Genomic DNA, 26929 nt, shown 5'->3' on the forward strand with positions numbered 1-26929 from the left:
GGAAGGATATTGCAGGGTTGAATCACCTGATTGTCTGAAAAAGTAAGATGTTTACGGGCTTCGGAGGGCACGTTAAGCTGTTGGTTCCGGCTATTAACAGTAAAACTGTTCCACCAACCCGCAGTGGAGCATGATAGTGGAGCCTAGCAGTGGGACCTATATAGGCTGTTCATGTATGGACCTGCATGTAGGCTGGGTTTCTTTTCGCGGTGAGACAGGCTGTTGCTTCTTAAAAAAACTGAACCTGTCAAATCTTTAGGTCACGTAAACGAAGCCCGTGAAAACGGGACATCGCTATAGAGTAGACGACCTGAAGAATACAATACCAAATGTGGCTGCAAGTTTTCTCTTGGTAATTTTGGGTTATGAGAGTGACTGATGTTTGTTTACTCACCGCCTCTGTTGCACACTGTATCCGATCTTTTGTTAAAAAGACAATAAGGCTAATTTCAAAAACCTATCACGTTCCATAAAGTGACATCTAACTAACCTAGCCTTGTCCTTTATAAAAAGGTCGAACATGACTATCATGGCATTTTCTAAGATAAAACTATTCTAGACAAATGGCCTTAGAAACAATACGCGTTGTATTAGAGAAAAGCTTTGATAACAAATTCATTGTTTGAGAAGTTATAGCGCCGCGACATAGTAGGTACAAGATACAAAACTAAGTTATATCAACTTATATCTTACTTGTACAATTATATTACAGAATTCAGTAATAGAAGGCTGGATTTGGTTTATAATCAAACATATTTCATATTCGTTTGAAACGTGTTTGTCAACTTAAATAACAGCTTACAATAGATGTCTCAATACAAATCAAAATGAAAACAACAATATAAATGAAATGAAGTGAAATGAACGAAAAAGGTTGTACGCTACAAGATACTAATTATCTTGCAAGGTATTGGACATTTTTCTGAACAGAAAAATCTCTGGACTAACGATAAGGCTTCTAATCCGGGCCAGATAGTACCAGAATGTTCGTTTTAATTTACGAACTCCCCCAGACACAGCTGCAAAACCTTGGAGAGATTAAAAAAATAACGTAAGCCCTACCTGGATGAAATTCTGCATGAACACGCGTGAAGGGTAAGCTATAAAGTTTGTGTAAAAATTCCCGAAACTAGTACCGAGCAAAATTCATAACGCGCTTAGCAGTTTACCTCACCTGTCTCGTTACACTTCGGAATTTTTAAATTAAATTCTGAATACCGCCGACTCGACAAAGTTGCGAATTCTTAAAATTCGGTATCGTAATTAATCTTTCGGTTTTAATAAACACACTGAGGCACAAAGAAAGTGGAGTGGGACGCTTATTCCTTATTAATGGAAGGGATAACGCTAAATCTTGTAATTAATGCAGGTGCTCGTCCTACCGGCAACTTGCCAGGATCCTAGGTAATTATCGGAAACTCTCTCTATTACACGTTACCAGGAAAATTATACCATCATTGTATTAATTCCGCAGAAAGCCTCTTAAGAAACGAAATTCGTTAATTGGAAATATATTTTCAATACGACTACGGAAGGCTATAAATCAGGTACAACCTAACAAAATTAGTAAACTTTTTCTCGGTAAATGTTTAACAATTTATTGCCAACTTTCATTGAAGTGGATTAATGTCATGAGTCAGGAATATTAATTTTATATACCAGTAACACAGTAAGGATCCACTGGGAAGCGAGCGACGAGAAGAGCGATGAAAATGTGATAGAACTTCAGAAACGTCTAGTTGATATGGTGAAACAGTGTTGCAATAAACAAGTCATATTTTTTCCAGAAAAATGCAAAGTATTAGAAGGAGCAGTCTGAAAGTTACGCTGGCACGGAATGAGGTCACCATACGTCGGTTTTCAATAAGCGAAGTATTTTGCAAGTTGGACGGCATGCGAGTTACATCAGCACAACCGACGTCAGCAAGGTAGGACACCAAACGCACTTCTGGAGTATGTTATTGATTTTCAACGCCCGATGGGCGGAGCCAAATCTGTGCGAAAGGGATCACAAGATTGCCACCTCATTAAATCAGAAGAGGAGCCTCAATTTCACTCCGTACAGTTTCTAATTAAGGACGTACCCATTAACCAACTATTTAAAATAGGTAAGGCCTCATGGAAAAACATTTTCGCAAAAAATGACGTCGAATTTAGCACGTCGAACCTTGTGTAACAACAGGAATTCAAATTAAGTACCTACAACAATATTCAGCATCCATTACTGCAAATTAGAACTGAAAAATGTGGGTCAATGTTCAACAATTTGTATTAACAGTGACTGAAATCAGTCTTAACAAAAGTCCATATCGCTTAAAAATAAAGTTTACTCAAAACTACGAGTGAATATTTCAAACTGGGTAAACACGTTTTTTTATTTAAGTATCTACTTAGAAATGACAAAAGCATATTAAAATTTCCATTTACTTCCAAAAACTTATAAGTTTAAAGTAGTTACAACTTAAAAAAATCCAGGGTGGATACCTACTTACTAGTATATTTTTTCATTCTCGTTAAAAAGTTGGATCGTTTAAAATCTTGTTTAAAACAGTGGGACCACCAAATACATCATCTTTTTACCCAAGTCCAGACCACAGGCTATAAATCACTGTAAAAATTAAATACCACACGTATAAAGCAGAGCGGCGTACCCACATCACCATCTATATTGACATGAGCCAATTTCTTGTTGGCAGTAAAAAGTATGGAGCGATTGCGTCAAGATTCCTGTCCCCGTGACATTTCGCTCCGGTTCAAGGGGTCAGGGTTGCAAGCGTGTCGGGAATAACAAATCCTGTTCGAATCCATTACGTGCTCGGTAATCTTGTATAAGTATGATCATCTAATTTTCAGTAGAATTCATCAATATTATAATTTTATCCTTTTTCGTCAATGATTTGGATTAAAGGGAAGTCCTAGGGCCCTATCTCATAGGAAACCATGGTTGCGCCACGGTTTCCTTTCGGGATTCAGTTGCCGGCAACAAATTGAGTGAGCAACTAAGTGAAGTACATCTCATACAACGTACCTACATTATGTTGGTGGCGCAACCGTGGTGGCGGCATCACCATATTGTCCTACTGAGATAGGGACCTTATAATAAGCCACGTATTTTTATGATTGGTTGATTGGAATCTCATGGGAGGTGTATTGGTTATTGCTCAGATCGCTTATAATACTCAAATAAAGATAATATGCCAATAGCAAGCGTAATAACTAACTTTACACTTCTCTTAATAGTTCACTAGACCATAGAATATGTCTAATAGCAGTACAAGGCATCAAAAACAGACTCTACACTTAATAATCTGCAGTTTAGTTTATTTGAATGGTACATTCTAATAATAATGTTGACATTGCGTTGCATATAATGGGTTCACGCCTTGATTTCAATGGATTTTCCAACTCATATAATCTGGGAGAATTATAATAATTATATTCTATCATTATAATCTGGGAGTCTTCAAGGCTAGAGTGAATAGACATTTGCTAAGTTATGTGTGATTTACCTTAGACCACATTATCACTTGCCATTAGGTGACATTGTGGCCAAGCGCGAGCCAATATTATTTAAAAAAAAATCTAGTTAATCCAGTAGTACTAGTAGGTAAAATTGACCTAATACTTGGAAGTTTTTGCCTCTACCAAGCATTTTAATAGCAAGTATTGAGCGACGAATAAGGGCGCCGACAGACCAACGATAACATCATTAACATCATCCTCGCTAGTCTGTAACCGCACTAAGTCAGCTAATGATATGGTAGCTTTTTATCCGCTCTTTCATTGATAGCCATAATGATGATCAGGATTGGAGTTATCAAAATACACTAGCACGATAGGTAAAAATAAATAACATAATTTGGCGGAATGGTTTTAGAAGCTATCCTCGGTATTGCCACAGATTTGGTGGGTACTTATAGAAAGATTATTTGGCAGGTCCAAGCCCAATGACGACAGGAGACTACATACACACACTCGTTGTTTTCTGATAATGAAGACCCTTTGATATACTAAGTATAAACTACTACACGACACGATACGTGTGCATATACTTACTTGGTAAGCGGACCCTGTGAAAAACGGGATAATGCTAGGGGGATGATAATATACTTAGTATACAGCCTACTAGGAATATTTAATACCAAGAACAATGAAGTCTACAGTTTAACACTTTGAGGAAACTGCCTTGTTTGATAAACACATAAATTGAAGATATCTCGAGTTCCAAACGCGAGGATATCTCAACATTCCTTCGGTTTTCCTGTATCGGAGACGCCCGGGGAAAGGTCGAAGCACTTTATTTGCGGATCGTCAAAATTCCTGCCCCAGAGACGTCATTTTTCTGTTGGGTTTAAGGATACAAATGTCTTTGATGAAATAATAAATTTACTTCGTATGTTTGTATGAAAAACTAAATCTTCAGTGTTGACGGTTTTTAAATTCTCGTCAGCAGGTACCTGCCATAAATTTCAGCAAAGAATTAACGCTGGCGCGTGCCAATCCCTCATTACAAGAACAAAAACTTAGCTGAACACGCTCCAAAAGTGCCAAAAACCCGTTAAGTTACACAGAGTTATCGAGGCTCGAAGTTCGCTTTCAAGTTTCAACTGAACAAAAGCAATTCGGAAGTTGAAAAAAATAAAAAGCGGCCTAACTCAGCACAATCAAGACTCTCAAGTGCAGAAACATAAATGAAACCATTAATTATCCACGATCCCAGTTATTCTCGCCGTCGTCGCCCCGCTTCCAGCCCTCCGCCTTTATATTTTTCTATTCCGTTAATTTGTCGAAAGTTCATTGAAGGCATATTTCTGTAGGAGACGTCGTAAATAGCTCAAGTAGAAACAATCCCGTACAGCCAATACTAGAAAGCGACTTAAAAAAAATGACATTCCTTACTTTGTTCCTGACGGCTCTCTTCGCTTTTTCGCCGTCATTTTAGATACGTAATGAGTCTGCGACTCTTTCTAATCTCCCGTTGAACATTCATCTTGTTCGGATTAGTGACGTCACGAATTTCATGAGCTGGTTTAATATCTCGGGGCACACGCACGTCGCGAAGTGGTGGGGTTTAATTAAATGTTTTAAAGAGGCGTACATTTTTCACGTTGGAGCTAAAAGGGTCGCAGCACGTCACCTAGTGACGCGAATAACTGGAAGGATTGACGGCGCGCCCGCCGCTGCATTGTTTACCAAAACAATGGGCGACCTCTGCGGAGTCATTAACCCACCTCCGACGTCGGCGCAGCGCGCTGCGGTATGCAATCTTAACTCCGGTTTTAAACCGAAAACCTAATAGTCAGCGATTCGTGGTACTGTAACAGTAAGTAGGACACGCGAAACTCGTATTGTTACCGTAATTAATTGATGATGCGGGTCATAAACACAGCTGTTTATTACTTCATTTGGCCTTTCAGGTTGTATTATTAGGCCTGGATTTGTAATGTGAAAACGTTTAGAAGAACCAATTGTTCTTGATGCTATAATAGTAGCGCTTATAAAACGTCCAATTGTTAGAGAAGGTATTCTAAACACTATTGTAATTGAATATGAGGGTGTAGTTGTTTAAGTGAGGGTTGTCTGAAGCCACGTTTTGCATCGAGCAGACAAACACGTGAGCGGAGTTGCAACATGCCGTCACGTGACACGTATATATCCGTCGTGCCAGCGATGTCGAATTCCTGTACGACTGTACCGTATCGTCTCGACTCCGACTTCCCCTTCGAACTAAACGAACCAAATTATTTTATGTGACAACTGTCTTCTTCTTATTGTGAGTGAATAAGATTACTTATTCGAAAACGAAAGTCAGATTCGCATGAGTCAAAATAAGACTAGAATAGATATTTGGCAATTGGTCATGTTTTTCTCCCACAAGAAATATAATTACCTACCTAAGTGTAGGGTATCTACTTACGTATAAAAAAGTCACAATGAAAATGTGACAACAACAATATAACATAGCATCACGTTTGGATCCCCGAAGGGGCAAGCAGAGGTGTAAAATAATGAGAAAAAAATAATACAATTTTATGTACTATCCATCTTGGGACTTCATAGAATCAGTGGCTTCAAGTTGTCTTATGTTTTTTTTGTGCCGCTCACCCCATTAAGGATTACAGAAGCGCGTGCGTTTATGAAATCTATTTCAAGAAATTCCAAACATGAATATACCTACTGAGTGACACCATATCGGATCCTTTGGAGAATGATTCAGACCATTATTCTGAGCTGATATTAAGTGGACTTTCCTGTCGTAAAACTCATGAAAATTTTAGAGGTCCCTTTTAATTATTTACAGTCGTGCTTTAATCTGCATAGAACCCTCATTTAAAATAACAAAATAAAATACAATTATCAATGTACAAAAATATATCAAGTAGGTAGGTTGGTACTTACCTACCTTGTTCGATTTAAATTGCGGCTTAGCAAATACTCAAAATTTAAGATAAACATTTCCGACAAGAAAAACACACTATCTAGCGTTATCCCGTTTTTCACAGGGTCCGCTTACCTAACTTCAAGATTTGACAGGTACGGGATAAGAAAAACACCTACCATCGGTTTTAGTACAATCAAGTCATCATCACTAATTTAAAAGCCACGCTCTTGTCGGTGTAGCAGTCTTCATGCTACTTTTTTAGGGAAAAATACGGCAGTGGTTTCCCTCTTGCCTTCTGCCCAATTAGTACAATCAAGTAGACGTTCTAAATTTTTTTTCGTTACGATGTCACTAACACCCTGTATTACAAAACAACGTTTATTTCTGTCCATTCGCTCATCTCATCTATCATTACCAGACTGAAGAGTTTCAGGTAACAATGGCGTGCCAACTCGCCTGGTAAAATGAGGCACTTGTGATCAAACGCTGTAATAATTAAGTTCGCATTAGGGGTGGACCCTAGCCGGTGTCACTGACCCCAGCAGGAACGGTCGATTGGACTTCATGTACCTAAGCATAAATCTCTCGTGAAAAATACTGGTAATCCTTATGATCCTCGTTGCAACAACCATGAACTCTTTATTCTCTTAAACGACACGATTGGTTCGAAATAATGCCATCATACTAAATACTAATATTCGTTTCTAATACTAGTACGTATAAGGTTAATCTTTCGTCGGGTGTACCTGTGACTACCCCAATTAGGCTTATAGTCGTGAGCTTATGTTATTAGATTCTAATAGACTCGGCCCTTATTATATGGGACTCCATGTCCCTGTGGTTGAGCGTTGGGCTCACGATCCGGAGGCCCCGGGTTCCAATCCCGGTGGGGACATATCACAAAAATCACTTTGTGATCCCTAGTTTGGTTAGGACATTACAGACTGATCACCTGATTGTCCGAAAGTAAGATGATCCGTGCTTCGGAAGGCACGTTAAGCCCCGGTTACTACTTACTGATGTAAGTATGTAGTCGTTACATGAGCCATGTCAGGGGCCTTTGGCGGCTCTATAATAACCCTGACACCAGGGTTGATGAGGTTGGTATTCCACCTCACGATATGAAGAAGATATGGGGCTTAAACGTAGCTGGCGAAGAGTGGGTGTGTATACTTACTATACACCACTGCTTACCCTTTTGGGGATACGTGCGCTATGCTATATTGTGTTAAGTTCTAATAGGTACATAATTAGGCATTTTTTAATAACACCAGCTAACATTTGGTTGTGATCCTATTTAAAGTGTAACTTTCTCCAGCCATCTCCCGTAGAGAATTTTCTAAAAGAATACAAATTGTAGTCAACTAACATCTAACATTGTCACACGGAGACCCAATGAGATATTGGACAACATCTGGCTACAAATAAGACCTCCTTTAAACCAAGTTCGACCGTAGGATAAACCCTAATGACATCATTAATGGCCCTGTCTATAATTAGTTGCCGCTTACTTTTCTCCGAACAGCATAAAATAGCGTGTGCTAGCTACTGAGTAAGGCAAAAATAGATTTTATTTTATTCAAACTAACTTATGTAACTTTAACTTCGTTTATAAACTAACAAAGCCGTAATTATCATTTATATTAGTCACAATACCGTAACCTTATAAATGTAAAATGTTTTAATATATGTGATGTGGTTGTTCTTTATAAATAAATAAATAAACAAAGGCAAGCAAGAGTGTCTGTTTTAAGTTGATCTTAATAAATTACAAATTATTTGTTGAGACCTTTTAATATCTCAGAAAGTAATTACCTACTTACTCGACCTTTGATAACAAAGTGAAGATTTTATTATGATAATTTCATGATAATATTGTCAAAAATTTCTTATTTATTGGTTACTCTCAAACGCCTATTTTCTGACTTGTACTTAATTTCCTTACATTAGTGTAATCATCTAGATATACTAAATAATTATACTAAGAACAACGTACTATTGAATTAGTTTGAATTTAAAATTGGAACCATTGACTCATTGAGGAGGAAATTTGGTGCGGCTTTCGGCTTGATTGACTGCACGACAGTCGACTCTGGAATGTATTTCCATGCGTCAATTTGCGAATACGGCTTTTGAAATTCAACTGCCCCAAGTTTTCCTTTTAAAACATATTTGATTGGGCTTTGGACATGTGGACTGACTCTGGATTTATTGCTTTAAATCTCATAGCAATTCGACGGCAAGCAATCTGTTAGTCACATCATTATTTTTTATTCTCTTTGAGATTCTCAATATTTATAAGAACCTTAACTTTACTAACCTTACTCTTGTCACTGTATTGTAGTTCGTACTTCGGTACCGGACTTGCACCAATGAGTTATTAATTTATCTTAAGTGCTGTTTTCACTAACATAGTTCGTTCGACCATTATAGATGGCGACACGGCTCGCCACCTATCACGTTGGTCTGACAAAAAACTCATTGAGGTGTGAATACCTACTTAGTTCATCTTGCGATGGACTACCTCTGACGGTACAATGGATATAGTCGTGAGCTAAACTATATTTATTTACGGTTGAAAACGCCCCTAAACATCTTCCCACACAACAAAAAGGTGTCACTTTCCTCCTTTTATAATCCAGAGCGATGTATTCCCATGTAATTGTGTATAAAATTTCACGTGCTTGTTTCAGAGGCAAGCGGTCGCACAACAATGAGGAGATTGGTGTCACGTGACCGGACCGGTTGCCGTCCGGTTGCCGTCCGGTTGCCGGATACGTCACGTGGGATGCGGCATCCGACATTATCCCGATACCTGCCTGAATTACGTGTCGATCTCAACTATTTAGACCACCGTTACTAAGGACAAAGGAATTATAGGAACAATATTAAAGGTGCGTAGGTAAGTGCATAAGTAATGTTAAATGCAACTAATGTAATCAAAGATAACAAAAAAAATGGTATCATTATAACATAAGATAGGATCACGCTTGTATCCCGAAGCGGTAGGCAGAGGTGTATTAGTACACCCACTTTTAGCCAGCTATGTTTAAGTTCCATGTACGTCTTCTTTCGTGTGGGTTGTGAGGTGGATTACCAACCTCAGCGACCCTGGTGTCAAGGTTATTATTGAGCCGCCAAAAGCCCCTGACATGGCTCATGTAACGATTACTTACTTACATCAGTTAACTTTAGTTTTACTTTTAGGTATTTATTTATTTATTTTTGTTGCACCATCCCGCATCCAAGTTGTAAATGTTTGTCTCCTTTTGTTGGTTGCCTGGAAGAAATTGCTCTAGAGCAATAAGGCCGCCCAAATTGTACTGTATTCATGTGTTATGTCTGATTGTTGAAATTTTAGTTCTGTGCAATAAAGTATATTTGATTTGATTTGATTTGATCAGTAAGTAATAACCAGGACCAACGGATTAACGTGTCTTCCGAAGCACGGATCATCTTACTTTCGGACAATCAGGTGATCAGCCTGTAATGTGCTAACCAATCTAGGGATCACAATTTCACAAAGTGATTTTTGTGATATGTCCCCTGTGGATCGAGAGCCCAACGCTCAACCACTGGACCACAGAGGCCCATGGGCCTTATTAGAGTCTAATACCATTAACCGGGCACAAATCCTGGAAACCAGGTATCATTATAATGCCAAGAAGAAGAAGTGTCAGGATCGAAGCAAATGGAATTCTATAGTCTCTGCTTACCCCGGTGGGAAATATGCGTGAATTTATGTGTGTATGTATGTATTATAATGCCACTAATACTAGCTGTAAGTTTTATTAATACTGATGATTTCTTAAGATCATTTCTGTAAAGTATCTGTCAGAGTGTTTGATCGGCTTCTGTTGATTGTTTTTAAATGATAAATGACAACTGTAACTAGGCTATTTTTCCTTTATAAAAATAGAAAATATGTAATCTACATTGGAAACCAGATGGTTTATTGTGTTAGGTAATGGTACTGTCGCTCTCGCATTGGACTTTACAGCCATTTTAAAAGCTGCCACAGAAACGCTGTTTGAATCATCTGATAAAGATGTAAAGGCCTGAGAGAGAATGGTAATGGCAAACGCCTATAGCACTAACAATTAATGTATTCAACTCATGCACATAGAAGCGCCCGCGGAAGGGCACCGCGGAAGAGCGAGAATTTTTGTAGTGTTCGAGTGTAAGCGCACGCATTCTCATAGAACTACTAACGTTTTATATAAACTAGGTACAACTTCACGAACGGAATCGCTCCCGGTACCGCATCTGTGTGCCTTTAGCTACTATTTTAAATTGATTTAGCGATAGGTTCGAAACCCGGTAGGCAACACTTTGTTGTGTGCGCCACATGTTCCTGATTGCGACGTGATCATTTCAAAACAAAAACTGTATGATTGATGAGACATCTATTTCGATTTTTTCTGACGTACGTGTCAAAATAAAAATAAATTTCTACGAAAAGCTCAGTCAAATACATTATGAAGTCACCGACAAAATGGAATCTAAAAATGATTTTCTTATTATATCCTTTGTTCAAAGGTATTTTTTCAGAGTCCAAAACAAAAGTAAATCTCCTTTGAAGGGAAGAAACACTTTTCGCAAGAAATAAAAGACTTTTTATGGCTACTTTTGTCTGCGTGGTGGCGATATCGTTAATCTCCTCCTATACTACAGTGTATTTTACGCTCCTTTAAATTACGCTATTATTTATTGCGTTAAGTACATGCGACATAAAACACAGTCCAATAAGCAAATCTAACAAAACCTTCGGAGAATAAGGCCGTTCATTACGCGAACAATATATCGCGAGAGAATATTGCATGTGTGTTGCGTCATGTGTGCAATGGTGAAGGTTGTGTGCAGTTACAGTTGCCCGCTCTACCCACAGCGATGCGATCTCACAATGTATGTACCTTACGAGAACATAAATAGTACTCGACAGTATTATTGTCTCTAAAATACCGCAAATAATAAAACAACCAGACATGCACAGACGAACTCATTTCAAAATAAATTCTATTAGACTAGACACTGACAGACAGGATAATTGACAGATCTAGAGAGCAGGAATTCTGACCATAAGCATTCCTGTTTAGGAATGTTACCTGCACCCGATGTTATATGAAGTTGGCGTTGAATAATTTATTGTGTGCACTGATTAGTATTTATAGCGTGGTATATTTGAGTGGAAGCAGTGGAGAAGTGGGTTTAGTTGGCATCGTAGCCCGAGCGAGTGGTTTGTTGTATCACGCTAGTGTATGACGGCGGCCAGCCCGCGCCAGGACTTGGCATCCGCGTCGATACGGACAATTTGGGCTCAGGCCGAGCCACCTAACCCGTTATTGGATTGTCATAATTTAGCATGGCGTGTACCTATCGGCTTTACTGCCAGAAACTATAGATAAACTTGATACTTTGCACGCCAAACGCGTTATTAGTTTTATACATTTTTCGTTTAAACTTTCAAGTACTAAGTCTCAGCGTTATGTTCTGCCAAAGGAAACTGTGTCAACACGTACTCTATCTGATCTTATATGAGTGTAAAACATGTCTGTAAAATACTCGTACCTATACCGAGGTGCTTCAGAATTTGCGGGTAAACATTTTTAAAGACAAATATCGCTGGAAAATAAAAGCTGTCAGAGGACACCCACGCAAAGCGTCCCAGCTCAATCAACCTATAGAACATTCTAGGGACATGGCGCGTGGGAACCGTACGTACTAGTACATACCACAATACTGTCCGAGTGCATACAAAAAGACGTGGTGACAATACGCGTCACAGTGTAAAACCGCCGGGGGATCTAACCGCGTTCACATGCGAGGTGAATGCCGGCCGCAAATATAATCAGCTTTATTAGCCATGGACGCTCACATGTTATTTAAGCCAATGCTGTTACATTGTTAAATATGTGCATTATCCACATTATTTGCATCATGACGTAGTACAAAATATCAAAACTTGACAAAGTTTTTTATGCGACATTTATTATGAATTCGTTGAAGACGCAATACAGTTTCCGTTATTCCACATTCAATATACTTAAGCATAGAATAAACATTAATAGTACGAATAAACAATAGTACCTAGTAGTAATAGTAGTAAGGCCAATGTCAATAAATAAATACACATGTAACGGTACTGTTCCCCTTCTTACTGTTTGATATCGCTGTATTACGCAAACGATGCAATTTGAGTTGCAAATCGACAAACCGGAATCTCAATTCGTCAGATGCAGTTACAGTAATAACTTAACTCGGGATTATGCAGACGACTTTAGCACGCCTTCTAATTACTTTATGGTATCTCGCGCTCAAGCAGCGTGTCTCAATTCTCACGTGCGAATAAGCGCAATTATCATACAAATGATGTCTCTGCAATCTGTCTGGTGAACACGGTTTAAGGCCGTAAGCTAGTGCACGTAAGTTAGTCGGCCTCGATCCCGCATGCCCATTAATTTAATAGCGCGTTTTCTTTGCCACGACGACTATTAAGCGACTACCGCACTTCCAGAGCCGACTAATTCAGCCAGGGTTAGTGCCATCCGCGACGCGACCAACGCTTACGCAGCTTAACTAACTGCAGATTTATGCGTCCACCACTACTTCGGTTTTGCACACTTTGGGTTGTGAGTAAAAAATAGGCTTTATATCCTGACCCATTTCGGTCACAACGGGTAGCTGTCACGTCTGGTGTGATGGACTTTGTTTTGCGTTTTTTGAGAGTAAATTCAATTTAAAAACGTTTTAATCCTTTTTCGACAATAACTGAGACATAGAGGAAAGCAACGAAAATAAATAATAATAATTAAACAGTCGGAGAAGAAAATTTTAACTACAGAATCAATAGCGAGAATGAAGTACGTTCGTTAGTTAAAATAGTCCTTATTCATGCTAAACAGTTTATGTAAATTAAATAAGTTGTCGCCTTAGCTCTTGATTACAAAGAGAAGTTGGAACAGTTTTGTTTACGGTTTAATCGCAGTTGCGTCTTGTTTACCCTGGGTGTTTATTCATTCTACAGGTGCAATTGCAACTCGCCTGCACCTTGCACAAAAACTAACGTTTTTAATTTAGTGACTTGTACTTCTTTAGGAACTGCGGTGTGAATTTAAACTGTGCTTTGTTTTAATGAGTTGTTCCGCGTTATTCCTGATTTGCAGTACTTAATTTGAAACGTCAAAACGGGCATTGAACATTTGAATCAAGGAACGTCATAGGGTACAATTTGTGTGACGGAAAATTTCACTTGATATTAACTCAGAATCGTGGTCCGAATCATTCCCTTCAGTATTCGTTACGATGTCACTAAACATCCTGTATACGTATCATATAGCTTGCCTCTAAGAAACTAGACTGGTGGTGTCAACGCCTATTCCATATCTTCATAATGTAACACACGTATGGTATATTAATCATTCAAGATTTTGTGATATTTTCAGATAGGGCACGACACGACAGATGAACTAATATTTCACTCAGATTAACAGTCAATGATCATAAAAATGTTTCGTGGAGAAAGTTAAAATGAAATTGACTTGGAATTATTTTTGGTAGTTGCCATAAATGCGGCCTGCGCACTTTTGCCGTTGACTTTATAGCACAATTTTTTATTACCTATAAGTACAGTAAATATAAAGTCTTTTTATTAAATTGTACTCATAATGGTATATTTCCCGTGAAGAAAATTTTGGAGTGCATTTACAATCATGTAAGCATGTAAGAACCCAACAAAAGTTTCGAAATGGGCTTTAAACAAACTTAATCCCCTAGACATTTGTCAAATTATCACGTCTCACACAGGAAAGGCGCTTGATGTAGACCCAACTTTATATCCCTTTCATAGCATAACGTGGAGGAACAATTTTCTGTAATGGAGAGGCTCTCGTTTGCAACAAGACATGCTTGTTGGAACGTGACAACAGATCTCAGGCAGCGTCCTCTCCGAGGGGGGAGCGCGGGATGCTTGAATTATTGTCGCGGTCTGCCCTCGGCACTTATCTCTGCATAATGACACGGAAGATTGAGTTACATGATCTAGATATTAAGTATCTAGTTTTATTTGCATAATAATGTATTGGCTAAGATATTTAAACACGTTTCAATATTTTCACATAATAATTATAGAGAGTAAGAAAATTATATAGGTACGTATATCTTGTTTAGGCGTTTAGAAGTGAATAATAATATTTGAATAATCCTTGGAACACCATAATAACTAAAAACGCATATAAATACCAACACCACTCATGTAAATAAAAATTAATTTGAAATTATTAATCCAAACTAATATTATAATTGGGAAAGTATGTATGTGTCTGTTTGTTTGTCCGTCTTTCACGGCAAAACGGAGCGACGAATTGACGTGATTTTTTAATGGAGATAGTTCAAGGAATGGAAAGTGACATAGACTACTTTTGTCTCTTTTTAACCTAACCTAACAAAAAATCGTGCAACATTATTTTGTTTTTTTTAATCTCCCCCTCCCCCCAACCTCTACAAAAACGGGGTGAAATTTTATATGGGACTTTAGTTAAAAATTGGTACATTAGGAAAGAGGAACTGTGTTACCCCGAATTTAACACGACCGAAGCCGCGGGCAAAAGCTAGTTAATGTTTTACAAATATTTTCTTCCGAAAAAGATTTTCCAACTGAAATGTCACATGTAATCGCTTACGTCTACCTTCTCGCTTAAAATGTTATTGTACCTGTCACAAAAACTAACAAACGTAAGCTCCATAGATTTCTCTAATCCGCCCTATAGTGCTGTTCTATATTTGACAGACATTTATAACGCATTCTTTTAAAATACCAGCAAAGTTTGATGGTTATATCCCGTTCCTGAGTCTTTTCCTACTTTTAGAATACAATAGAGGAAGGAACGCATCAGGGGAAATGTAAAACTAGGTAAATATGACATAGTTTCAATATTTAAAACCAAACATGCCGTCAAACATAGAACTTCACTTTTGATGTAGAAAACTAAAGTATTTTACGACTGTTATTGTCATAAGGTCTTGATTTCTCTACGTACATAATTAAACTATTGAGGAAAAATAAGAATGAGTTTGGTTATTCATATAAAAGGCAGTGAAGAATCATCAAAGAAAAAGGTTCCCATAACTTCCTCTTACATCGCGTCGTAAATAGAACTAAAATAAAATAAGTGGCAATGTAAGTTAACGATGTAACCACCAGTTGTTGCAGTTGGTGTGGTGCCAAGTGCTTCCGAGTTGGTTCTCCTCCTTCTTAAGTATCCTAGCAACCAACCCGGTTTGAAAGTCTGCTTCGATTGTTAAAATATGGTATGGTAATACTTAATATCACCTCCACCAACCCGCAATGGAGCAGCGTGGTGGACTATGCTCCATACCCCCTCCGGTTGATTGAGGAAAGGCCTGTGCCCAGCAGTGGGACGTATATAGGCTGTTTATGTTATGTAATACTTAATATGTTCCTCCATACAGGACATAGTAATCGACTGAAGGATCACGAACTGTTTAGAATGATGGAATTGTTATAAAAGTTTGGCTGATAACCAGCCGTTAAAATTCTTCATCTTCACTGTCAAATATCTTAAAACGATAATACCAAAAGTGAGTGCAAGTTATCTCCTCGATATATTCCAAAGAATGCGTTAAGCCAGCAGATCTTTTCTGAAATTATTCATTTCTCGCTCCGAATCTCCCCGTACAATCTAAAATCAAGATACCTACCTATTCTGTTTCGAATTTTAATATTCCAAGTTAACCAATTTAAACACCGCTTAAGCTCATTTCTCAAAACCAATTTCACAGAGAGTGAGAGAGAGGAGTCAATTTAAGTGCCGGAAATTGCTTCGTTTAACGCTGTTGGTGACAAAATAGGCCTAAGAGTTGTTTACCTATTTCCTACGTTTCCTGCATAGGGGATTATTACGAGTTATTACAATTACTTAGCGCTGTAATTGAGACGTTGTTTTTTCGAAGGTTGTTTTATAATTAAGTACGGAGGAGGCTCTGAGGTTTGTTTGTTCACGGAGCGCAACTGTGCGGTGGCTGTAGAAAGCATCGACCGCGGCTGTCACACCCGGCATGTATTTGTTGTCAACACTATGCTTACGCACCGTGAAATTATGCTTCGCACCTCGACTGTTTGCCGTCCTTGTCCTCACGACTCACCGTCTTCACGCGTGCTGGTTTTTCGACTTGAGTGCGCCTGAACGAATGCATACAGAATTACCCCAACCAAGTTAAAGGGTTCGGTCGTCATGAACAATCCCGGTAAGGTGACGTGTCGCATTTGAATCAGCAGGGTTATACCTAACAAGTGCTCCCCAGTTTGTCTTGTTATGCTAACAGTGTTGATTGTTTCCAGCAGTTTTGTTTTATTTGCTTGACTTATTTTTTGAAGTCAAACGTCTGTTTACGCATTTTAAATTCTAGCAGAATGTGAAGTTTTGTGTGTAAGAGTATATTTAGAGACAGTAGAAATAACAATGTGTTTGCTCATTACAGAGGGCTGTAACCTCAATCTCTTTGCCAACAAATGAAACTTTTAATCAGCACTTAGCGGCACCCTGGTGTGCGACGAGTGAGGAAAAATTAGACGACCACGGTTTTCAAAACGCTCTACACACTTACATAGTAGCTGCGGCAGACAAAAGCATGACTTATGGCGACATCTTACTTTTGGAATGCGTGAGGTAGAATTTATGACAAGCCGAGGTAGAATTACAAATGGTTACATGACAGCAAGCGAGACCAGAAAGAGATAGGTATGAAACTAAACTGTAGTATCGGGTTCGTTTCGTACTGCGCTACAAGAACACTTTAAATTGCGCTAGAGAAGGCCGTACAATGATATATATTAATTCGAAATAGTTTATAGAAAAGTATATGTAATTATGTCACCATTTCTGCAGAGCAGAAGACAATAGATGCTCATTACAGAGAGGTTAAGTGCATGCATACATTAACGGACCCTGTGCTTAGAGCGTGAAAAGGTGTTACACACGAGGCACCCAAGACGCATTCCGCTTGAGGAAAATTTATCACCTGCTACACACACGTGCATACATAAACTCCGCCATCATTGGCGCTTTCAGGGTTAGGCAGAGCAACAATTCGACAAAAGACAAAATTGAAACAACTTTTTCCACGTGTGATAGACATAAACCTTTATAAATTAAAACGCATCGCCTACCATATTTACATAAACAGTTTATATATGTCCCACTGGCTGGGCACAGGTCTGCCCTCAAGAGGCGGTATGGAGCATACTCCACCACGCTGCTCCAATGCTGGTTGCTGCACCAACCGTATTAGGACATTTAAAACGATTTACTCGTTATTCCGGGTAGGTAGCACAATGACACACTCTTCATAATATTATTTCTATTTGTGCGCTTAACATCGTACTTAGGGTATACCTAAAAATACTATCAAAGAAATTCTCATTGTGCTGTTATTACCCATGACGATCAAATTAATCTAGAATTCATTCAAAAAGACGCGTTCAACCCTTACGACCGCTTTAAAAGTGGTCCCCCGGTCCTGATTAGCGGGCGCGACTCGAGGCCAACTGGCACGCGTGCGGGCTGCGCCAGCCAAACTGCCCGAGCACGCCTCAATGAGCCGATTGTCCAATTAACTCCATTCATATGTCCGAACTCCGACCAAACTAAACCACAAGCTAAGAGCTTTTTTCAAGCTAATATCCTCATTTTGTCCAGTTTCAAGTGGGGTTTGTCAGTAAGTATCTCTACACTCTACTTTTTGGCGCTCGTTTTCATGTTAACAGAGCTTTTAAATACAGTCATGTTTATTTAAGACTTCGAAGAGTTTATGTTTCTTTTGCATTTTCTAGGTTTAGTCTAAAACTAGGACTATAGCGCCGCAATGAGTCAATTGACCAGTTAATATATCCGACCAAGCTATACTGCACGCTAAGAGCATTTTTCAAGCTAATATCCTCATTTGTCCACTTTCAAGTTGCGTTTGAGTGGGGTTAGACGAGTTACTTACTGACTTTTTAGCGCTCGTTTTCGTGTAAACAGAGCACTTTATCATGTTTATAGAAGACTTCAATGGACTTTTTGTTTCTTTTGTATTTAAATAGCTATCTATCTATAGTATTGTAAAATCCTTGAGGCACTTAACGCCGTCCAAACTCCAAATCCACTCAGTGTATCATAATGACTAATTTAAGAGTCACACTCTTGTCGGCATTCTCCATGCTACTTTTTAGGGAAAAATAGGGCAGTGGTTTCCTTTTTGCCATCCGCCCCGTAGTACTCTGTCTGGCGCGAGTAGGGTGGCGCCCTGAGTAGTCTATTTCAAAGCCGTGCTAGGACTCCTGTCATACGCCTCTGAATAGTACTGACAGTTACTGCTGCCCTCTGTCAGGTTCGAGGTTACAGTTCCTATGACTCGCCGCTTCCGTTCTGCATTACCGTAGCAATAGAAAATTCCACATAACAAAACAATAACTTACTCTACATACATACTTATACAAAAGTTCAAGGTTATTTCCTGACACACGTTCGTTTCCTCCATTCTCAAAGACCACAAGAGATCGTGTATAACTTACACTACCTACACATTATTTCAAAACGTCTCAAAAAAACCATTCAAGGAAGCATAAATTCGTCTCATTATTATGTGACGTAAATAGTACCCAATACCCATAAGCACTTGCTAAATATAAAATCAAATAACAAATACTAATGCCGACCTGAAATATTATAACGGATCAGTCGAAATTTAACACCCGTGAACATTAGTGTACCGAGAATAGAAAGATCACGATCATGTCCAAGAGAATAATAGCTTAAACATTTCACGTGTTTGTTTAGACCGGCCACTAGTGGGGGCACTTTAGTTTTTTCTTTAGTCACGCACTTTTTACGTTCACGAATGATGTTTATATTACTGTCGTCAAACTAAATCCGTTATCAGTTCTCTATTTTTACTGTTTTCTTTTTTTAAATTTCTATTTAAAAAAACAGACCGTACATCAATGAAAATATACAATTGCCTAGGTTGGACTTACTTAATTCATTTATTAACAAATTATTCTTCGTAAATACTTAAGGTTTACCTTAAGGACACTACTTCCGCATCCAACGAACTCTCAGAATTTCCAGTTTTACATAACATAACAACTACATATCCTAACGCCAGCATCCAACTCCTCGCCAGCTATGTTTAAGTCCCATTCAATAGGAGAAATTTCAGTTTTATATGGAATTACAATCTCAGAACAGAGAAGGTTGAGTTTGTTATGTATATTTTAAAAAATCTGATGCCAGTGACATTATGCGTTGAATTCATCTGATGACGTCATCAGATTTTTTCAAATTAACATGATAGTGATGTAAGGTGAGGCTCGGTCCCAGTCTAATCTAATCTATACGTAAATCACAATATCCCACAGCTGGACAAATGCATCCCCTTCCTCTTTCTATTTCCTCTCGGTCCTTGTAACAGTCATAATATCAATGGGTTCGGTGAGGTTTGGGTATTTAGTTCATCTTACGATGGATGTACCTCCGACTGCTCCATTGGGATATAGTCGTGAGTTTATGTTATATTATGTGACGTGATACATAACGTGATAGGTAGTAATTAAAATTGCTGTTGAAAAAACTGTTAAAAAAATTCTCAGCGCGTAAGATGCGGTAGAATTTTGATCTGCTTTCAGCTTTTACAAAATGATTACTAAATTGTATAAAACAATATTTTATGTTTTTTTTTAAAGAACGCGTGGTGTTTTTGCAACTTCTTTTCCCCGGCTATAGAGGTTGTGCGAAGCTGCAGTAGTTTTAGGAAGATGAGACGTTCTTTATGTAAAAAATTACGATTCAAAGAGTAACTATGTTACATACTGAATAAAGATATTTTTGCATTTGAATACTTAGGTTACTGTATTTAGAAATTTCCTTTATTTTCAACATTTTTGTACTTATTGGCGTCTAAACGTTGTCGAACGAAGCGTCCCTCGGTGGAAATAGAAAAATAAATCAAGCAGACGATCGCAGACGTCGCGAGCAAACACACGTTATCGGATTACCGCAAAAATATATCCATCACAACAATCATATTTAAAGACGAGGAGGTTTCAAATTGAATCTGCACTAGACAGGCATGAAAATATAGATTACTGATACGCAGTGAAGTACTTACATCGAATTGATCGAGTGAAAATTAAAAATATATATACATTAAAAAAATTAAATAAAAAAAACCCGCCTGCACACTAAAAAGCGGATCACAAGCTCCAGAATATTGTTTATACAAATGCTTAAAACAAGCTATAAAATACCGTTTAAACAATATAAAATGCCCTACAAAATGTATTCGTAATCAATAGTTAAATAAGTAAAAACTTATTCTAAATACTAACAAAACAACATTTATAAATATTGATGGAAAGTATCGTAAGCGGGGATCAACTTTAATGCGGTCTCTTGCTACAAGAGATTTTGTTTAATGCAAACATATACAAAGACACATAATCGAAAGTAAAAGAAAGAATGAGATGTTGATGATGTTCTTGAGAATTTGATGAGACAATCAGAATGAGTTGTGGACTGACTTCATTCAGGCAGACGTTAAAACATGGCGGATCATCAGATAAATTAATTGAAAAGAAAGTCTCTTCTAAAATCAAAACAATACAATAATTGAACATGCAATCACTAACTCATTAGATATTGCGTGTACCCCGAACAATAAACTCGGTAGAAACCAGAAGCCAGCACGTTTATCGTAGTTTTATTATTGTACGTAGAAATATTCCAGTGCGGTAGGGCTTAAGTAGGCATTTAAGATATACGACCTACCGCAGAGCTCTTAGTGGTATTGACAGGTCACATTAACATGAAGTCTCATGGTCTGTCGCAAGGACCGCCGGGGGGACTGTGTTCTTTCTAAAATTATGAACAATTTTTGGGCATTGGAGTGATCACCTGACCCCATACTAAAACTAGAGTGGCGCAAGTTGACTTCTACGTATTTACTTATAGCTCAGCTCACCGTATTTATGATTAGAGACGTGACTTTATTTATGCAGGTATGGAATAAGAAAATGCTCATGATAACCTACTGTTGCTTAAATCTTCAAACCACCATCGGAGATTCGTACCGAGTACTTACTGAGAAAATTTAATGCATATTTCAGGTCAGTGCAAAATTAAGTTAGGTACCAACTGAAGACTTTTCGTAAGTATAAATAGTATGTCTGAAACCTGATGACAAGGTGAGCTGATAAGCTCTCTCGTAACTCACTCTCTATAGTAACAGGTTTGATCACGTTATATCTTTATAAGTACATCAAACAGATATACTCAACTGTGTTGTGGCTCTATCTATCTATTTTAAGATTAAGGGCGTGTTATTTTTGTATATTACCATATTCGTAACTAACTGTGAACGCGACTTCGTTCTTTAATAAAGGGGTATATCTGCTGATACCCTCCAATATACCGAAATGAAATATGCACTAAATTTTAAGCTGAACTTCCTTCTACATACTCAAATTGTCATTGAAATCTAGCGAGCAGTTTCAGAGCCTATTCAATACAAAATTTCAGACAGATCGACAAAAAATATATTAAGTATTTAATTAATTAAGTATTATTTATTAAAATACAGTATAGATAAGCCAGAAATCGTCAATACGTTGACAAGAACAGGCTTAAAAGTTTGCGAACGTCTTGTGTTTGTCAATAACTTAGAACAGAATTCAGTTAGAGAGTTTACCGCTGAGAATACCAACCGAGAGTTCGATATTCGACAGTTGTGCTCATACAAACACTGAAATCTAAGTGAGATTTGAAATGCTAATACAATTTCAATAGACAACAATACAACGCTTCAAGCGAAGACCGAGAATTCAATTAATTAACAACTAAAAATAATAAAAATATGCCTACTGATTTAAATGTGGGTAGTGACCCATCAATTTCTATGCCGTCAAATCACTATTTTTAACGTAAATCAACTTTTATATATAAAATTATATATTTAAAATTATATATAAATCAACTAAAATCTGTCTATGCCACATTATTTTTTGTCCAAAAAATACTTGAAGAATTTCTATAAGTAATATTAATCTTCGCATCAACGCAGTGTTTGCGTCTATCAAATACTTATACTGAATTTACTGAACGCGTGTACGTATATTCGGTAAAAAAATACCATTGTCTAATGCTTTATTTACTACCCGCTGCGATATTAAAAAAGAACACCAATTCTTCAAGTATGTTAAAACATGAAGCGGTTTTCTCTTGAAGAATTCCATAATATTTTATGACAAAGGCACTAAAAGATTCTAAGTACATTTTTTACTCTACTCGATTGCCCTTACTAACTATAGGCTATCTCTGATTTAAATATATATATCGCTAATCGAGTGAGCACGAAATCAGAATATCGCATCGAAAATTATTCAAATACGGCATCACGTCGCGACAAGCCATTACGAGTCCGAGCGAATGCATTTCAATTAATAATAAGCGAGTATATTTAACTGTTATTAAGCGGATAATAAGCATCGAGCTACCTCACCTCATCAATGTTGATTTTAACACCAAAATATATTTTCATTTTGTATCAACGCCGACGTATGGGTTGCTACTAGGATACTCGTTTATATCATAATATAATACAATACAGAAATAAGTTTGTTTGATAAGACACAAGTAGAAACACGGTACCTACCATTTTTTGTAAGTTGGTCTCAAAAGCAATTTAGTAGATCTAATTGAAATAATTCGCAGTAAGTAGTTTAACTCGGTTATCTTCGTAAAAAGTCCCCACGCATCTTTCCCCAAGTTTTTTGTTTATTCTCAATTAGTATCGACTATGATCTCGTATTACAGAAAAAAAACCAGGCATAATCAACGACGTCTTTTTGCGTTATCCATTTCCTCTAAATCTGTAAACACAATTACTATTATTTACTTTTAGAAATTTAAATTGTAGTCATACAACATTATTAATTTCTCGTAATTTGTTAGTAATACGCAAAAAATATTGATTGATGATGAAACGGATAAATTCGTAACGAATACGTTCGCGGCAGTCTCGGCGTAAGCAACATCTCCAAAAAGTTTCAAGAGCGCAGACTTCGTTGGTTTGGGCACATAAAAAGAAGACCCCCGATTATTCGGGGAATGTTATACCAAATATACCAGTCTAAATATACCAGTGCTTAGACCAAGAGGACGACCAAAAAGAAGATAGGCGAATGTGCTCAAAAAGGACCGGTGCTTGTGCAATGTCTCCGAAAACGACACGTCCAAAAGAGCAAAGTGGAAGAAAAATACGAAGAAGACCCCGCCATCAGATGGGCATAATAAATGCCAAGGAAAGAGAGGGAGAGAGAGAGAGATAGAAACGGATAACGGCAAATAACAAGATGATGAAGGAATCAAGAGATTGTAATGGGAGAGAGATGGTAGTTACCTTACAAATGATGATTTAAATTATACTGTATTGATGACAAAATACAAATAAGTACAAAGTCTATTATGAGTAACGTGACTGCAGTAAAGAAGATTCTATCAAAGCAGCAAAGATTTTTGTGTTCAGCTTCAGAAGCTAACCCATGATCGAATATTGCATGTCAGACAATTCAGCCGAAATTAAAAAATACTATCGCCCTAGTATTTGAACGTAGCGGTCGGATGTGCCCCACAAAGGAGACTCCCGGCACATCATACTTACACGTCCGCGGGGCAGTAAAAGGACCGTTTACATTTTTCACCGTGCTAATTTTATTTGACTCGCCCTGAATATATTATGTCCTATTATTACGCCTCCCACCCTCCGCAAGCGTTTAATTCTAACAATGAGGATTTTTTCCTCTTCAAATTGTTAACATTAAATTTTGGAGAAAATGTTAAAAATCTGATATGGCCGCTCTTTTATTGCTCATTAAGATTAGCTTTTATTTCTTTTGCGTGTTTAATTTTCTGACCGACGGGCTTTGCTAGATGAGTGTTAGAATAACAATATTAAAATGCCTGCTGGTAATTAAACACACGGCAATTGCCGTTTTTGAGAGGAGCCAGATTTTCCTGTTTTTTAAATTAAATTACGCATTTTGAATTTGAGTGTGAAAATGAGGTGATTCGATTACTTTTCCGACTACATATCCTTAATAGCTCTCTATATCTAACGCAGCCATCTCAAAACTCGCTCTACGTTTGGACTTAAAACTATGCGCTTAATGAATCAACTTACGTTTCTTCCAGACATAACGAAGGTGATTGAGTCAAAGAACTTCTTGTGCAAATTATTGCATAATTCTACCTGGAACAAGAAGAAAATGTATTAGTGCTATTCTATCTAAATCTTGTGTGGAACTAAAATATAATTAAAATGACATTCAGTGCAAAAAGATAAATAATGTGCTATTATTTGAAAACAGAACGTTCGCCGAAATTGATTACAATCTTCATCATTGCTGAGTGACAACAAAAAACGGTCAACATTTTCTTGCCAATTTAATAAAATGCCCGCATACTCTACATTGTAAGATCAATCTCCAAAACTAATTTGTACAAAACCCAATTAATCTTAATTCCCATCAATACGAACGGTAATCCTTTTAATCAAGTGGCTAAAGTGACATGCAAAAAAGCAGTCCTGAATTTCGGTACCATTCGACTGCAACAATCCAATAATAGCAAGGTTCGATCAGTCCAAGTATACCCGACCTGGTTAGCAGTGTCTGCCTGTGAAACATTAATGGAGGCTCTTGTCGTTGTTTTTAAATAACCTGCCGCTTTTGTATCTGACCCACTCTAGCTGACAGTTCCGGAATTATCCTGTCTCTCTTACTTTGGTCGTGTTTTAGCGGAGATATGTCATTAGTCGAATAATTTATGCATTTTTCGCTAACTTCGAAGCTCGGATTTAGGCAGACTGGCTAGTGGGTTATGCAGATCAATTATTATTAAGTGCTCTATTTGTGTTGACCAAACCGGGTTCCAACTTACTTCTGTCTCTCATAATGCGAAATATTATGCGAAATTATAATGATTAGAAATACAAGTTAAAATGTGTATTTTGACAAAGAAGACTGTGGGAAGAATTATGAAGCTTGGCACATTTTCACGTGACCCTTAGCGACTATTGTTTCGAAACAAACCATAATCTAGACAAGCCTTACTCATGCTTTTATTATTAGTACTTAAGTGATTCGTACTTCATAGCTTAAGAAAATGTTTAGATAAGAATAATTTTAAGAAAATCGATATAAGTTCAATTCTTACTTTTTCTTACATTTGACTATTTCCAGTCAAAGAAGATTTGTAATTTTCCTTATCAATGTTTATCGCGACCATTTTTAAATCGAGAGATTTTTTATTCTGTTGACTTTTATCGTTATACTAACTTCGTTTGAGTTGCGGAAGTTGATTAGTACAACGGTTCATTTATCGATGTAGGTACATCTAAATAAAAACGTTTGTATTCGTCTGTAGATATAGATTATACGTTAATATCAGTAGGTACTTACCTACAATTTCCCACTAATAAATATTATAAACCTCAAAAATAACTTTCCCTATGAAGTTCAAATATTGAATTAGAACTTTCTAAGATAATTGCATTCAGTACACATTTCTGCTGATAAGTGCATGTCTATATTGTCTATGTCATTGCGACATGCTTTTGGGTTTTTATTTATCAATAGCGCTGTTAAAACGTGTATTTTTAAAATTTCTCTTTCTCTATTAAGTAAAAAGTCAATTCGAAATGATATTATATTTTAAAAATATACTTTTACCTACTAATAATTACTTAACTGTTTCACACACCGACAGGTCATTTTATTACTAATATCATATTGTAATAAAAAATAAAGCTATATTTTATACCAGTGAAGAGCAGCGAGGCAGATACCCTAGCAATGTGCAGGTGGCCATAGATAACACAAGTAGCAGCTTAGTAGCTATCGCGCCGCACGCAGCCGCCGCGCCACCAGATACACAAGATTTACCCCCAGCACAATCCCTATTTATATCATTCTCAGAACTAGTACTGGCAAGACATTGGCCGAAAAAGAAAATAAAAGCACTGAGTTCTTAAATAAAATACTATCAGAAAAAAATATTTTTCAAAATTCGAATTATTAATTGCCTATTCGTTCTAGTTTTCAAAAGAAAAGGAACCTCAACAGAACGTCAACAATATTTGACTGTAGGTACGTTGGCTAAAGTACTCTGTGATGTCTATGGAAATCTATCATCATCATGGATGGCCCATATTGAATTAATCAATTGTTGACATTGCGCATCTACTAAAAGTAAGTTGCTTTTTTGTGCGCAAGTGACAAATTGCTTTTTAGATGAGTTGCAGCAATTGGTATTTTTAGACCCCCAGATAATTAATAATTACTCACTTTGTTTTAAATGTTGTAGGTATTTATTGCATCTACAACTGCTATTTTATCGTTTGCGTTAATTTTAATGTAAGTAGTACCGTACTTTAGTAAACAAATTGCGATAATGTTCATATCAATGAATTATTTTAAATGGGTCACGAACATTA

General features: G+C 37.3%; 2 protein-coding genes across 8 annotated transcripts in view; both read right to left on the reverse strand.

The window, feature by feature from the left end:
- LOC126367486 (RNA-binding protein Musashi homolog Rbp6) overlaps positions 1–26929 on the reverse strand; it is a 516475-nt gene that overhangs the window by 450687 nt on the left and 38859 nt on the right. The gene's annotated exons all lie outside the window — the stretch shown is intronic.
- Positions 1–26929, reverse strand: part of LOC126367463 (uncharacterized) — an 85370-nt gene that overhangs the window by 9019 nt on the left and 49422 nt on the right. The window contains exon 10 of one of the 2 annotated variants that reach the window (XR_007566493.1): positions 24617–24685. Coding sequence is in view for 1 of the 2 variants with exons in the window: in XM_050010976.1 (XP_049866933.1) it covers positions 24617–24681 (65 nt within the window). In the remaining variant the exon portion in view is untranslated. The remainder of the gene's footprint in view (positions 1–24616; positions 24686–26929) is intronic. The other variant, XM_050010976.1, reaches the window with a different exon arrangement.

The sequence above is a fragment of the Pectinophora gossypiella genome, chromosome 6 (assembly GCF_024362695.1).
Source record: "Pectinophora gossypiella chromosome 6, ilPecGoss1.1, whole genome shotgun sequence".
Taxonomy (NCBI): domain Eukaryota; kingdom Metazoa; phylum Arthropoda; class Insecta; order Lepidoptera; family Gelechiidae; genus Pectinophora; species Pectinophora gossypiella.